Source organism: Rhinoderma darwinii, chromosome 7 (genome assembly GCF_050947455.1).
Source record: "Rhinoderma darwinii isolate aRhiDar2 chromosome 7, aRhiDar2.hap1, whole genome shotgun sequence".
In the NCBI taxonomy this organism is placed as follows: domain Eukaryota; kingdom Metazoa; phylum Chordata; class Amphibia; order Anura; family Rhinodermatidae; genus Rhinoderma; species Rhinoderma darwinii.
Window position 1 is genome coordinate 79,520,668 of NC_134693.1, and position 14,598 is coordinate 79,535,265.

Consider the following 14,598-nt stretch of genomic DNA (forward strand, 5'->3'; position numbering starts at 1 on the left):
CCAGTGCCGCCACTACTACCCTGCTCCTCTGACACCGTCATCACCTCGTCACCTGGTTCCCACGTCCTGTCTAAAACAACATCATCATCATAGCCCTCCTCATCATCCCCGCCACTTCTGTCACTGTGTTGTTAATGTGATGTGACATCATGGCGGGCTCCATGCCCCCCCTCATTACTGCGTCTGCCCCCACGGCTACCAGTGCCACCACCAACACCCCCACTACCACAGCTATGCGTCTCGGACACCGCTTCCACCTCCACCACCGCCGCAACACACTCCGTTGGCTGACTTGCGGAAAACAAATCATCATCACTATGTTGTTCAGTATCTTCCTTCGCACCCGAGGAGATGTCTCTTAGGACTCTCAGGAAAGATGGCTTCCCGCTAGGAAGGGGGAGTGAAGACATAGATGATGGAATGGAAACGCTAGAAATACCCATATTACTACTGTCACTGTGCCAAGGAACTGTAGAGGATCTGGAATCCAACGAAACCTGGCTTGAAGCCAGATCGTCAGAGTCTTCCTGCTGAGATGACCGCGAGCCAGCCAACCAGTCCACAATAGCCGTATTGTCTAAAGTAACCCGCCCACCGGAGGAGATGGACAAGTCTGGCTTGCTGATACTGCTACTACTACCAGCAGGCACATGGCTGCTGCTACTAGTGGAACTGGGCACATGTCTTGTGCCACAAATGCTGGTACTGGGTCTGGCACCAACAGATCCAACATTTGGACTGGAAGAGGACACGGCATGGGTGTTTCTTCCTCTACCCCGTCCTTTCTCTACCTTTTTTTTTACCAGACATTTCACTGCTGGAGTGCAGCAAGTTGAATCAAAGCCCGGGGGATGAGCCCTTTCTAAAAGCGTATTCACACACTGGCTTGGCAAATGGCAATGAATGAGAATTTCTATCAGCCACGCCGCGGTGCACTCAGGGAATGCTGGGCGTTGTAGTACTACTACAAAGGCTGCCTGTATTGCAAGTTGGATTGTTATTTCGTTATGTTAACGGCCGGGGATGAGCCCCTTCTAAAAGCGTATTCACACACTGGCTTGGCAAATGGCAATGAATGAGAATTTCTATCAGCCACGCCGCGGAGCACTCAGGGAATGCTGGGCATTGTACTACTACTACTACTACTACTACAAAGGCTGCCTGTATTGCAAGTTGGATTGTTATTTCGTTATGTTAACGGCCGGGGATGAGCCCCTTCTAAAAGCGTATTCACACACTGGCTTGGCAAATGGCAATGAATGAGAATTTCTATCAGGCACGCCACGGTTCACTCAGGGAATGCTGGGCATTGTAGTACTACTAGGCTGCCTGTATTGCAAGTTGGATTGTTATTTCGTTATGTTAACGGCCGGGGATGAGCCCCTTCTAAAAACGTATTCACACACTGGCTTGGCAAATGGCAATGAATGAGAATTTCTATCAGGCACGCCACGGTGCACTCAGGGAATGCTGGGCGTTGTAGTACTACTAGGCTGCCTGTATTGCAAGTTGGATTGTTATTTCGTTATGTTAACGGCCGGGGATGAGCCCCTTCTAAAAGCGTATTCACACACTGGCTTGGCAAATGGCAATGAATGAGAATTTCTATCAGCCACGCCGCGGTGCACTCAAGGAATGCTGGGCGTTGTAGTACTACTACTACTACTACTTCTACTACAAAGGCTGCCTGTATTGCAAGTTGGATTGTTATTTCGTTATGTTAACGGCCGGGGATGAGCCCCTTCTAAAAGCGTATTCACACACTGGCTTGGCAAATGGCAATGAATTAGAATTTCTATCAGGCACGCCGCGGTACACTCAGGGAATGCTGGGCGTTGTAGTACTACTACTACTACTACTACTACTACTACAAAGGCTGCCTGTATTGCAAGTTGGATTGTTATTTCGTGATGTTAACGGCCGGGGATGAGCCCCTTCTAAAAGCGTATTCACACAGTGGCTTGGCAAATGGCAATGAATGAGAATTTCTATCAGGCACGCCGCGGTGTACTCAGGGAATGCTGGGCTTTGTAGTACTACTAGGCTGCCTGTATTGCAAGTTGGATTGTTATTTCGTTATGTTAACGACCGGGGATGAGCCCCTTCTAAAAGCGTATTCACACACTGGCTTGGCAAATGCCAATGAATGAGAATTTCTATCAGGCACGCTGCGTTGCACTCAGGGAATGCTGGGCTTTGTAGTACTACTACTACTACAAAGGCTGCCTGTATTGCAAGTTGGATTGTTATTTCGTTATGTTAACGGCCGGGGATGAGCCCCTTCTAAAAGCGTATTCACACACTTGCTTGGCAAATGGCAATGAATGAGAATTTCTATCAGCCACGCCGCGGTGCACTCAGGGAATGCTGGGCGTTGTAGTACTACTAGGCTGCCTGTATTGCAAGTTGGATTGTTATTTCGTTATGTTAACGGCCGGGGATGAGCCCCTTCTAAAAGCGTATTCACACACTGGCTTGGCAAATAGCAATGAATGAGAATTTCTATCAGGCACGCCGCGGTGCACTCAGGGAATGCTGGGCGTTGTAGTACTACTACTACAAAGGCTGCCTGTGTTGCAAGTTGGATTGTTATTTCGTTATGTTAACGGCCAGGGATGAGCCCCTTCTAAAAGTGTATTCACACACTGGCTTGGCAAATGGCTACGAATGAGAATTTCTATCAGGCACGCCCCGGTGCACTCAGGGAATGCTGGGCTTTGTAGTACTACTACTACTACTACTACTACTACTACAAAGGCTACCTGTATTGCAAGTTGGATTGTTATTTCGTTATGTTAATGGCCGGGGATGAGGCCCTTCTAAAAGTGTATTCACACACTGGCTTGGCAAATGGCTACGAATGAGAATTTCTATCAGGCACGCCCCGGTGCACTCAGGGAATGCTGGGCTTTGTAGTACTACTAGGCTGCCTGTATTGCAAGTTGGATTGTTATTTTGTTATGTTAACGGCCGGGGATGAGCCCCTTCTAAAAGCGTATTCACACACTGGCTTGGCAAATGGCAATGAATGAGAATTTCTATCAGCCACGCCGCGGTGCACTCAGGAAATGCTGGGCGTTGTAGTACTACTACAAAGGCTGCCTGTATTGCAAGTTGGATGCAACGGGGATGAGCCCCTTTATAAAAGTGTATTCACACACTGGCTGAGTAGTGAGTAGTGGATGAGCCCCTTCGATTGCTGGATTCCTGCCTTTTAGATTCCTAAAGCTTTCCCTTACTGCACAGAGATGCTATCCCTACAGCTCCTGTCTGTAAAATGGCCGCTGAGCTCCGTGCATAGACTTTTATTGCAGGCTTGAGCCTGCCCCTATGCTGCCTCCCGATTGGCTGGGAGAGCCGTTTGCAAGGCATTATGGGGTAGCCTGATGTCAGGCGATATTGTGAAATCCTCCATTTTACATCTAACATGTGGCAGGCGCTAAAATGTAGCCGGGTTCGGTCAAAACAGGTTCGGCCGAACACGGTGAAGTTCGGATTCGCTGCGAACCGAACTTTTACCGATGTTCGGACCGAAACCGGGTTCGGTTGTCCCGGTTCGCTCATCTCTAGTGAACACCATAAAAAAATAATAAAATAAAAAAGAATACCAGAATTGCTGTGTTTTGGCCACCTCGCCTTAAAAAAAATATCATGAAAGTTTTTAAAAAGTTGCATGTACCCCAAAATTGTACCAATGAGAACTAAAGATTGTTTACGATCACATATCGGGTGTTTTCATACTCGGGAGAAATTGCTATACTAATGTTGGGCTGCTTTTTCTCCTTTAGTCCTTGAGAAAATGAAAAAAATCTGAGCTAAAATGAACTTTTTTGTGGAAAAATGTAGCTTCTTATTTTTAAGGGTGGATTCACACGAACGTGTATTGGTCCGTGCGGGCCGCGTGGTTTTCACGCGCCGCGCACAGACCAATACAAGTCTATGGGGCAGTACAGACAGTCCGTGCTTTTTGCGCAGCGTTTGTCCGCTGCGCAAAAAGCGCGACATGGTCAATATCTCCACGTATTTCGCGCATCACGCACCCATTGAAGTCAATGGGTGCGTGAAAACCACGCAGGTCGCACGGAAGCACTTCCGTGCGAACTGCCTGTTTTGCGCACCAGCTGTCAAAAGGATGAATGTAAACAGAAAAGCACCACGTGCTTTTCTGTTTACAAACATCCAAACTGAGTGTCTTTGAGATGAGCGAACCCGGACAACCGAACCGAACTTCACCGGGTTCGGCCGAACTCATTTTGGCCAACTCGGCAAAAAAAATTCCGGTACGCGACGTCAGGAGATAGTCACTGTCCAGGGTGCTGAAAGAGTTAAACTGTTTCAGCACCCCGGACTTCCGATCCCAATACACATGAACGTGTAAAAAAAAAAAGAAGTTCTGACTTACCGATAACTCCCGGCTTCTTCCTCCAGTCTGACCTCCCGGGATGACAATTCAGTCCAAGTGACAGCTCCAGCCAATCACAGGCCAAGCACAGGTTGCAGCGGTCACATGGACTGCGGCGTCATCCAGGGAGGTGGGGCCCGATGTCAAGAGAGGCGCGTCACCAAGGACGCGTCACCAAGGCAACGGCCGGGAGGGAAGTTCTCGGTAAGTACGAACTTTTTCTTTTTTTTTAACAGGTTTCTCGATATTGTGATCGGCATTCACTGTCGAGGGTGCTGAAAGAGTTAACTGCCGATCAGTTAACTCTTTCAGCACCCTGGACAGTGACTGACGTCGACTAGACTCATCTCTATGATGGCGGCTGCGCGAAAATCACGCAGCCGCGCATAGTACACGGATGACACACACGGAGCTGTCAAGTGGTTTTTGCGCGTGCAAAACGCCGCGTTTTTTGCGCGCGCAAAAAAGCAACGTTCGTCTGAATAAGCCCTAAGGCCTAATTCCAATAAAAACTGAAAAAAACCCTGAATGCCTTGGGGGTTGTAGTTTCCAAAACAGTGTCTTTTTGGGGGTGTTTCCTATGTTTTTACACCACAATACCTCTTCAAACCTTACATGGTGCCTAAAATGTATTCTAATAAAAATAAGGCCCAAAATTCACTAGGTTCTCCGACACTTCTGAGGCCTATGTTTGAGTTCAGTAGCACACTAGAGCCACATGTGGGATATTTCTTAAAACTGCAGAATCTGGGCAATAAATATTGAGTTGTTTTGTTTTTCTTTGGTAAAACCTTCTGTGTTACAGAAAAAAATGATTTAAAATTGAATTTGCGAAAAAAAACAAAGCTAAACAAACAAAACGAAATTTGTACATTTGACCTATACATTTCTTTAAATCCTGTGAAACGCCTAAAGTGTTAAGAAACTTTCTTTTTCTTTTTTTTAATACTTTGAGTTGTGAAGTTTTTAAAAATAGTCTGATTTTTGGGGGTTTATAATACATAAACCCCTCAAAGCCACTTCGGAACCGAACTGGTCCATAAAAAAATAGATTTGGAAATGTTCTTGAAAATGTGAGAAATTGCTGCTAATGTTATAAGCCTTTTAACGCCCTAGAATAATAAAAGGGCATTCAAAAAAATGATCCAACATAAAGTAGACATTCTAAATGTTAACTAGTAACAATTTGTTGTGATACTACTGTCTGCCTTACAAATAGATACATTAAATTTAGGGGGGGGGGGGGATCCAAATTTTGTGTTTTCACAAATAAACACAAGGTATCGACCAGTTTTTACCACTAATATAAAGTACAATGTGTCACACAAAAAAACAATCTCAGAATCGCATGTACAATTACAAGCATTCCAATGTTATTACCACATAAATTGACACTGGATGTGTCTCCAAGGGTTTAAAGGCTATAAACACGTATGAATGGAATTTGTTTTATCATTAATCCAGTGTGTTTTGAAAGACTTTCTAATTGGCTTTTATTTAAAAAAGTTTTACTTTTTACTATGCAGCTTCTACATATCCTGTATACATAGAAACGTTTTCATTCTCACTTAGCCGATTCCATCAGTTCAGCTGAACTTGACTGATAGCTTGGTCCTGTGATCCACCTAATATCAATCACATCTAAATTGATCAGCTTAAATGTGATCAATATTAGCTGGATCCTGTGTGTCAGGGACACACAGGACCTGGACTCTGTCAGTTTAGCTTAGCTGACAGAATTGACTGAGAGAAAACAATAAAGCTACTATGTATACAGAAGTCAATTAAAATAGTACTTAAAAACATGATTTATTACAAAATATTCTATCCTAAGGTGTACATAGACTTTTAGTATACCATAGCATTCTATTGTACTCTAAATAGGAGCTTTCATGCCTTGATTTATATTACATTTCTAAGATTTCCTCCTTACTACAATTTTAAAGAGAAAGAGAGAATATATTGAGTATATATTGTATTTATCTTCAGAATAACCAAGCTAAGATGGACAAAAACAGAAGTATTTCCCATCAGGGACAATTTCTTACTAATGTATTGGAGTGTTTTCAGAATGCCTGCAGGTGAGTTACTTTTGATAACTAATATCATTTGGCACATTGAAAACAAATTTCTGCTGTATTTCAGGGCTGACTGCTTTTTGGGAGCCACGATAATTGCTAACTACAAATCAGGAGCTTTTTTTCTTTTTTTTTAAATTTTATTTTTCTTTTCCATTTGAAAGTTTAACAACAAACAAGGCACACATGACATGTATACATAATAACAGCACAGCATAATATGAAACTCAAGAGCAAACAAAGAAACATCATAACTGACTTATTCAAAATGTGATACACTATAGGATGATAATATTAGCATTCCGAAATACAAGTCCAACAGGACTGCATTGTACTGTAGGACATCTCCGTAATGGAGTATAAAAGAATGGGGTAAGAAGGGACGGGAGGGGGGGGGGGTAAGCAAGGGTACAAAAGATAAAGGAACATGATGGATAGGGATGAAGGGGTGGGGGGGTAAGACAAGAAGGAGCAATGAGTAATGATTGGATCCAAGTCTCCACGCCAGTCACATTCCCTAAGCCAGCTAAGCAAAAAACCTCTACACGAGAAGTTAAAAGAAGGCGGTGACTATAGAACAAGTAGATGCGGGGAAGAGGCTTGAAACTGTGCCCAAGGCGACCATATGCTATTAAATTTGTCATGGGTTCTGTTGGCCCAACTAGATAGTTCTTCAAACCTGTTGTTAAGGATCTGCCAGGCACAGCTTCTGTATCTACGCCCATAGGTAATCAGTCTGCACCTGCTTCTATGTCTGTGAGACTGACTCCATCTTCCACCACTCAGGATGGCAGGCTTAGGAGTGGGAGAGCCTATCACAGCCTGGCCAGACGGAGCTAGCTCCCGCCCTCTGTCTATTTATACCTGCCTTTCCTGTTCCTTCTTGCTTGTGATTCTTCTCTGTTGGTTTCCTGGCCCTGCTGCAGCTTCTTGAACTATTTGACCCTGCTTCATATTGACCCTGGCTTACTGACTACTCTCCTGCTCTGCGTTTGGTACCTCATACACTCCTGGTTTGACTCGGCTTATTCACTACTCTCCTGCTCTGCGTTTGGTACCTCGTACACTCCTGGTTTGACTCGGCTCGTTCACCACTCTTGTTGCTCACGGTGTTGCCGTGGGCAACTGCCCCTTTTCCCTTGCTTCTGTGTACCCTTGTTTGTTTGTCTGTCGTGCACTTATTGAGCGTAGGGACCGTCGCCCAGTTGTACCCCGTCGCCTAGGGCGGGTCGTTGCAAGTAGGCAGGGACTGAGTGGCGGGTAGATTAGGGCTCACTTGTCTGTTTCCTTACCCCCACCATTACACCTGTAGATTTGAGACACTTTAGAGAGCCAAGTTTGCACAGAGGGCGGTTTTGTCTGCAGCCAATAGGGATTAAGGTTTTGGCTGCAGCAATTAAATGTGTTAGTGATCTGTCCAATCTTGTCACCCATTTGGGTCCAAAAATCAGAGATAACAGGACAGTACCACCAAATGTGTGTGTACGTGCCCGTGGCTGCGTTACATCTCCAGCAAACTTTAGAGTCAGACATGTTATGAGTAAATAAGACCTCAGGAGTTCTGTACCACCTAGAGAGAAGCTTATAATGGTTTTCCTGGAGACGTACACAAGTAGAGAAGCCATGTGAATGTCTGAGAATGAATTTTGATTCAAAGTCTGAAAAAGGCACACCCATTTCACTTTCCCATGCGGAAAGAAAGCCTGGTTTGAGAGACGAGGATCCCACCATAAAATTACCATATAAATATGAAATCTTCTGTGTGGTAGGGTTCTTAGCCAACAATACCCCCTCCAAGTCAGTCATCTCCCTAAAAGAGGGATAAATCCTAAAATACTGGGAGCAAACTTTTTAAAATTGGATATAGTGCAGGAATGTGAAGGAGAGCCCCGGCAACAGGTTACGAAGATTAAGTTTATCAGGGACCAAGTGAGTTTGTAGAACGTCCTGAACAGAGTATAAATTGAGAGCATCCCACATGTCAGGGTACGCCTTTGTGTCCATGCTTAAGAGTTCAGGAAGGAGTCCTAGTGGGAGACACGGGGAGGGCAAGGGCATTAAGGTAGGGCCCAAGGAATACCAGACTTCACAAAGTCCCCTTGACATGGGATCAAAAGAAGGATTCGTGAATATTTTTGGGTCAGGTAACCACAGCATCTTATGAAAGGAATGGCCCCAAAAGGACTTCACCATGGTGGCTGCTAGTGGATCTCTACAGGGCCTGACCAAATCCAACCATCTATTGACCTGGATAGCCTTATAATACAAGGACATGTCCGGTAAGCCAACGCCGCCTGACATTTTTCGTTTAGTCAAAAGAGAGTGTGAAAGTCTGGACTTCCTGTGACACCATATAAACCGTGAACAAATCCCTCATAGTGATTTTGAAAAGGATCCGGAGAGGCCTATGGGCACCATTTGTAACATATACAGAACCTTGGGGACCACATACGTTTTTAGCAAAGCAATCCACCCCATCCAAGAAATAAGTAATTTAGTAATATTGGAAATAAGGGGCGCATAATTGAGGATTGAATAAATCTGAGCATTTATTTGACAGACGAATACCCAAGTACTTAATGTTGTTTCTTGACCATAAAAATGGGGAAGTGGATTGCAGCGTGGACAAGACATTTTGGGGGAGGGTTATATTTAACACTTCTGATTTATTGAAATTTACCTTAAACTTGGATATATGGCCGTATTGTTTCAGTATTGCCTCCAGTTTAAGGAGCCCCATCCGGGGATTAGTGACCAGGAAGAGAAGATCGTCAGCAAAGACGGTGACTTGTAGTGTCGCCGAGCCCATTGACATACCCTCCACCTCTGGGTCCTGTCTTACAGCTTGGAGAAGCGTCCCAACCGCTAAAACAAATAGGGAGGGGGATAGGGGGCACCACTGGCTCGTACCATGTGAGATCTCAAATACCGGTGATAATAGACCATTAACCTTTAGTCGTGCCTGGGGCTGCGCATAGAAGGACATGACCGCCTCAATAAAGACCAATGGTATGTTATATTTAACAAAAGTTGCTCTCATGAATGACCAATCAACTCTGTCAAATGCCTTTTCGGCATCAATACTTAATAGGACTAGAGGTGTGTTTGTCATATGCGCCTTTTGAATTGCTCGGAAGATCTTAGCGGTGTTATCCTTTCCCTCTTGGCCAGGGACAAACCCCGACTGCTCACTATTGATAAGATGAGGCATCAACGGCCTTAACCTAGTGGCCAGAAGTTTGGCCCATATTTTAAGGTCAAGATTAAACAGCGAAATCGGCCTGTAGCTGCCACAGAGCTGAGGATCCTTTCCTTTTTTGGGAATTTGTACCACATGTGCTTCGTGTGTCTGTCTGAGCAAACTACCTCCTTGCAATAAAGTATTGCACATCTGTGTAAGGTGGGGCAGAAGAACATCCTGAAACTTCTTATAATATAGCCAGCACATCTTGTAATTCTTGCAACGAGACAGGGGCCACCAGTAATTCAGCGGATTCAGAGTCTATGGACGGGAGGTCCAGAGAGGAGAGAAAGAGTTTGGTCGCTTCTTCTTTACAAAAAGTGGGATCCCCCGGTTCAGAGTCTTTCAAATCGTAAAGTTTAGAATAAAAGCTCTGAAATAACCGAGCAATATCCTTGGTGGCAGAGTGAATGATGCCGTGCTCATCTTTAATGGAAACAATATGAGATATCTCCCTCTCTTTTTTAATCAAACGGGACATAAATTTACCTCCATTGTTACCATGTGCATATAGTTTATGTCTAAAGTATAGGTAATTCTTGGCTGCTTTAGCATCCAAGAACTCCCTCAGAGAGGTTCTCAACCTGGAGAGGTCACCTTGGATCAGGAGGGACACAGATTGCTTATGAATACGTTCCAATGAGGCAATTTGTGCCAAAATGGAATCTATCTCCAATTGCTTGTCCTTCCGGCATTTTGACCCTAATGCAATGAGAATACCACTAATGTAGGACTTGTGTGCTTCCCATATCATAGGGTGGTTAGTGTTACCTAGAGAGTTGATTTCAAAGAAGGTCTGAAGGTGTTGTTTGAGGTGAGCGCAATCACTTTCCTTATATAGAAGAGACTCAGTTAGTCTCCACCTCCACTCTCTCTCGGGAAGCGACGACAGCGACACAGTGACTGAGGAAGGAGGATGATCAGATATCATTATACTCCCTATCATGGGATTCTTAGTACACGGCAGCAGGTGAGAAGACACAAAAAGATAGTCCAGTCTCTGGTGCGAAAGATGGCGAGGTGAGTAAAAGGTAAAGTCTTTTGCGTTAGGAAAGTGGGATCTCCACACATCGTGTAGGCCCAGGTCTTGGAGCCTGGCATGTAATTTACTGAGATCCCTTTGTGAGATGCTTGACTTCCTGGAGGAGGAATCAAGAAAGGGATTCAAAACAACATTAAAATCACCTCCCAGGATAATCTGACCCTCAGCAAACAGCTTCAAATCATCTAGAACCTGATGAGAATTTGGGGCATATATGTTTGCCAAAGTGTAGGTGCTGGAAGCAATGGAACCTTTTAAAAAGAGGACTCTACCTTCTGCGTCAGTGTGTCGCTGCCGAAGCTGAAAGGGAACAGACTCATGAATCACAGTCGCAACTCCTTTAGAAACCGATGTTGGGTGACAGCTATGATACCAGTGAACCGAGTTGCGACGGGGGATCTGGGGAACTTTATCCAGTTTAAAATGCGTTTCTTGTAGGAAAGAAATCTGGGAGTACAATTTTTTCAAAAGTAGGAAAATATGATGCCGTTAATTAGGAGCATTCAGTCCTTTGACATTAAAAGTAGTAATTGCAACATCCGCCATAAGAGGAACAGAGGAGGGAGAGGAAAAGAAAGAAAAAGTAGGACGGGAGGGGGACTAAAAGGAAAGTAAGAAAAGCAAGAAGTGGGAAGGTTACATTGTACAATGAACCCTGAATAAGACTGTAAAAACGAAAGAAAAATAAGACTTTATACAAAACTACAGTGGTAGCAAGAGACAGACAGCAGTACGTGTGACTGTTGGTGTGGAAAAAACAAAAAGGTGGGGGGTAGGTGTGTATCCTGATCAGGAACGCACGTGCCTTGCAACCCTAACCAATCGGTATACACCAAGATGCATCTCCAATATAAGGGTCATAGAGCATATTGCAACAAAGGTACATATACTCTAGGAAGACTTACATGAAGCAAAATACTTAAACATAATAAACAAGGATCCCAACATTCAGACTAACGACCAAGTCAGAGTACTTACCTGTAGAGATAGCCCCCATGCTCTAACCAGCACTAAAACAATCAAATCATAACTTGGTGAGAGAGCAAAAGGTACCAAATACAAGGTAAAAAGCAATAGACAGTGAGCAGAAGAAAAACAGGGCATCCCTTCAACTCACGACTCAGCAGGTCCTAAATTACCGAAAGCGGAACGGTCTAGTCCCATCAAGTAAAAGAGCAACTCAACCGCCATTCAAGGAGCCTCCGTAGGAACTTTAACCGGGGTCTTCTTCCCTTTCGGCGATCTGAATTTCATTGCCGACTGCCATGGAGGAGAGGCACGCAGAGGAGGTAAGAAGTCCTTCATCTGGGACGGCATCAATTACAGGACCTCAACAGGTTATAAATCCAGGAGGGGCCAGGTCCTTTCAAGATCAGCAGGCGTGTGGATGTGGAGCCGTTTACCTTCCTTCAACACCGCTATGCCAAAGGGATACAGCCAGGAATATTGCATATTGTGCGACCTAAGGAGGTCCAGTAAGGGTCTCAGGAGACGCCTTTTGGCTAAGGTGGAGGCTGCAATATCTTGAAAGAAGGCTAAGACTGCATCGCCATATCTCACCTCACCCCGTTCTCTAGCCGCTTGCAAAATCTGTGCCGTGTCCACAAATGAGAGGAGACCGCAGATGACATCTCGAGGCGGCTCGTTGTTTCTGGGTTTGGGTCTGAGGGTTCTATGAATCCGTTCCACCATAATGCCAGCTGCCCTACCCGGATAAAGTATGTCAACGAAAATCTCACCCGCCACTTTCCTAAGGGCATCAGGTGCCCAGGATTCCGGCAAACCTTTGATGCGAACGTTGCATCTGCGGCTTCTGTTCTCCTGATCTTCAATGAAAACCAGGGCTTTGTTCATCTCCTCAGTGTGTTGTTCCACTTTGGCGGCTAGAGCTCCTTAAAAATTCAGGAAGCACGAGGATTCCAGGTCCTTGACCCTGTGTTCTATCTGTTTGACCTCGGTTTTTATATCTGCCCACTTTCTGTCAGCACCGGGCGCAACGCCTGCATCAACGTCTTCCGAAGGAAAGACCTAGTGATCTGAGCCGACGAGGTCTCGCTGTGATCTGCTGTGCTGTCCACATCGGAGTCCTCTGCAGTGTCTGTATTTCCAGCGGCCTCCATCGCCATCTTAAGTGCTTTGGCGGGAGAATGTGCATTCCTCTTGTTCCAGTATTTAGGTAAGGCCGACTGATTTTTACCTACTTTGGGAGTGCCAGGCTGGTCCCTTCCTCTGTCTTTGCCAGTTTTAAATATCTTGGTCCTCTAAAAATCAGCTAAAAGGTCTATAAGAAGCACAGCTACGACGGAGTTACAGGTTCAAGCATCCATCTCACTCAGCGGTCAGCCTCCACCCCCCAAATCAGGAGCTTTAAAGGGGTATTCCAATCCTATAAAGTTATGTTATTATGCTAGAATATGCCATCACTTTATGATTGTTGGTACCCCCTCTGGGACCCCCACCAAACCTTAAAATAGAGGCTGCAGCGCTGAACCCTAACTCAGCTGTGCAGAGAACTGCTGCTGGCCCCACTCAAGTGTCAGGGCGTCACTGTGCATGAAAAACCAGTATAGGGGATAAGTGCTAAATTAGCGCTGCAGCACATTGATTCTCAGAATCGGTGGGTGTCCCAGAGATTGGCCCACACTAATCATGAACGTAGGTAATTTTCTAATGATAGGCCATCACTTTATAAGATGGGCATACCCCTTTAAGTACAGAAGCACATGCTGCATTTTTTTTCTTCTAGATGTTATACTTTCCCTTACTCATGTTTTATTACTCTGACCACATCTCCAAAAGCAACACTGATCGTAAGCATTGAACAATACTGTGTTCCTTAACCCCTTAACGCACCAGGACATGCCCGTGAGTCCTAGTGAGGGGGTGGAAATATGGAGCGGGCTCACGGGCTGAGCCCACTACATACACTGTGGGTGTCAGCTGTGTATTAACAAATATTATTTTATTTATTAAAGTGGTAAAACATGAAAAAAAACATAAATTTGGTATTGCCATAATCATATCAACTCATAGTATAAAGTAAACATGTAGTATTTACCACACAATAAACGCCGTAAAAACAAAACCCCTCCAAAAATGTCACAATTGCTGTTTTTTGCCCATTTCACCCCACAGATATTTTTTTTTGTAGTTACCCAGTACTAGAGATGAGCGAACTTATGAAAAGTTTGGTTCGGCTGGTTCGCCGAATTTCACGGAAAAGTTCGATTCAGACCGAACTAGTTCTGACCGAACCTGTAATTCAAGAAAGCCCCTAAAAATCGTGTATAACACTGTTTAAAAGCGCTAGAAGCCCTGTATAACACTCTTAGGTCACCCATGAGTGTATCCAAGTACTTTTGAGCTGTCTTTAAGGCAAAGTTAGTGTCAAAGTTACGCCAACATGTATGGCTATAGGAAAACGGATGGGACACGGTGATAACTAACAGAAACCACTGCACTTGTGCATGTTGTATGCTTAATGCTTTGTTAAAAAAGGTACAAAAAGTAAAAAATTTTGGTGGCAGATGCCTGCCAGGGTTCATACATATAAGGTGGTAAAAGAAGAAGCAATGGCTTTTGACAAGCCCTCAAAAAATTTACCCTTTATGGTGGCAGATGCCTGCCGGGGTTCATCCATACATGGATGTAAAAGCAACAAGCAATGGCTTTTCACAAGCCCTCCAGGCCTGCTTATAGCAGATGGCAGTGGAGGTGTATTGGTGGTAGTAGAGGTAGGCAACGGACAGCAAGGGTGGTGGTAGTAGTAGTAGCAGCACATTAAAACAGACTGGACAGTCACAGGACAAAGCCCTTTGGTGGGGCTGGCCTCAGG

At 44.7% G+C, this 14,598-nt stretch overlaps 1 protein-coding gene across 5 annotated transcripts in view; it reads left to right on the forward strand.

Annotated features, from left to right (window-relative positions):
• Window positions 1-14,598, forward strand: part of MEI1 (meiotic double-stranded break formation protein 1) — a 957,414-nt gene that overhangs the window by 265,829 nt on the left and 676,987 nt on the right. For all 5 annotated transcript variants that reach the window (XM_075833602.1, XM_075833600.1, XM_075833605.1 and 2 more), the window contains one exon: window positions 6,392-6,483. In XM_075833602.1, coding sequence (XP_075689717.1) covers window positions 6,392-6,483 — 92 coding nt within the window. The remainder of the gene's footprint in view (window positions 1-6,391; window positions 6,484-14,598) is intronic.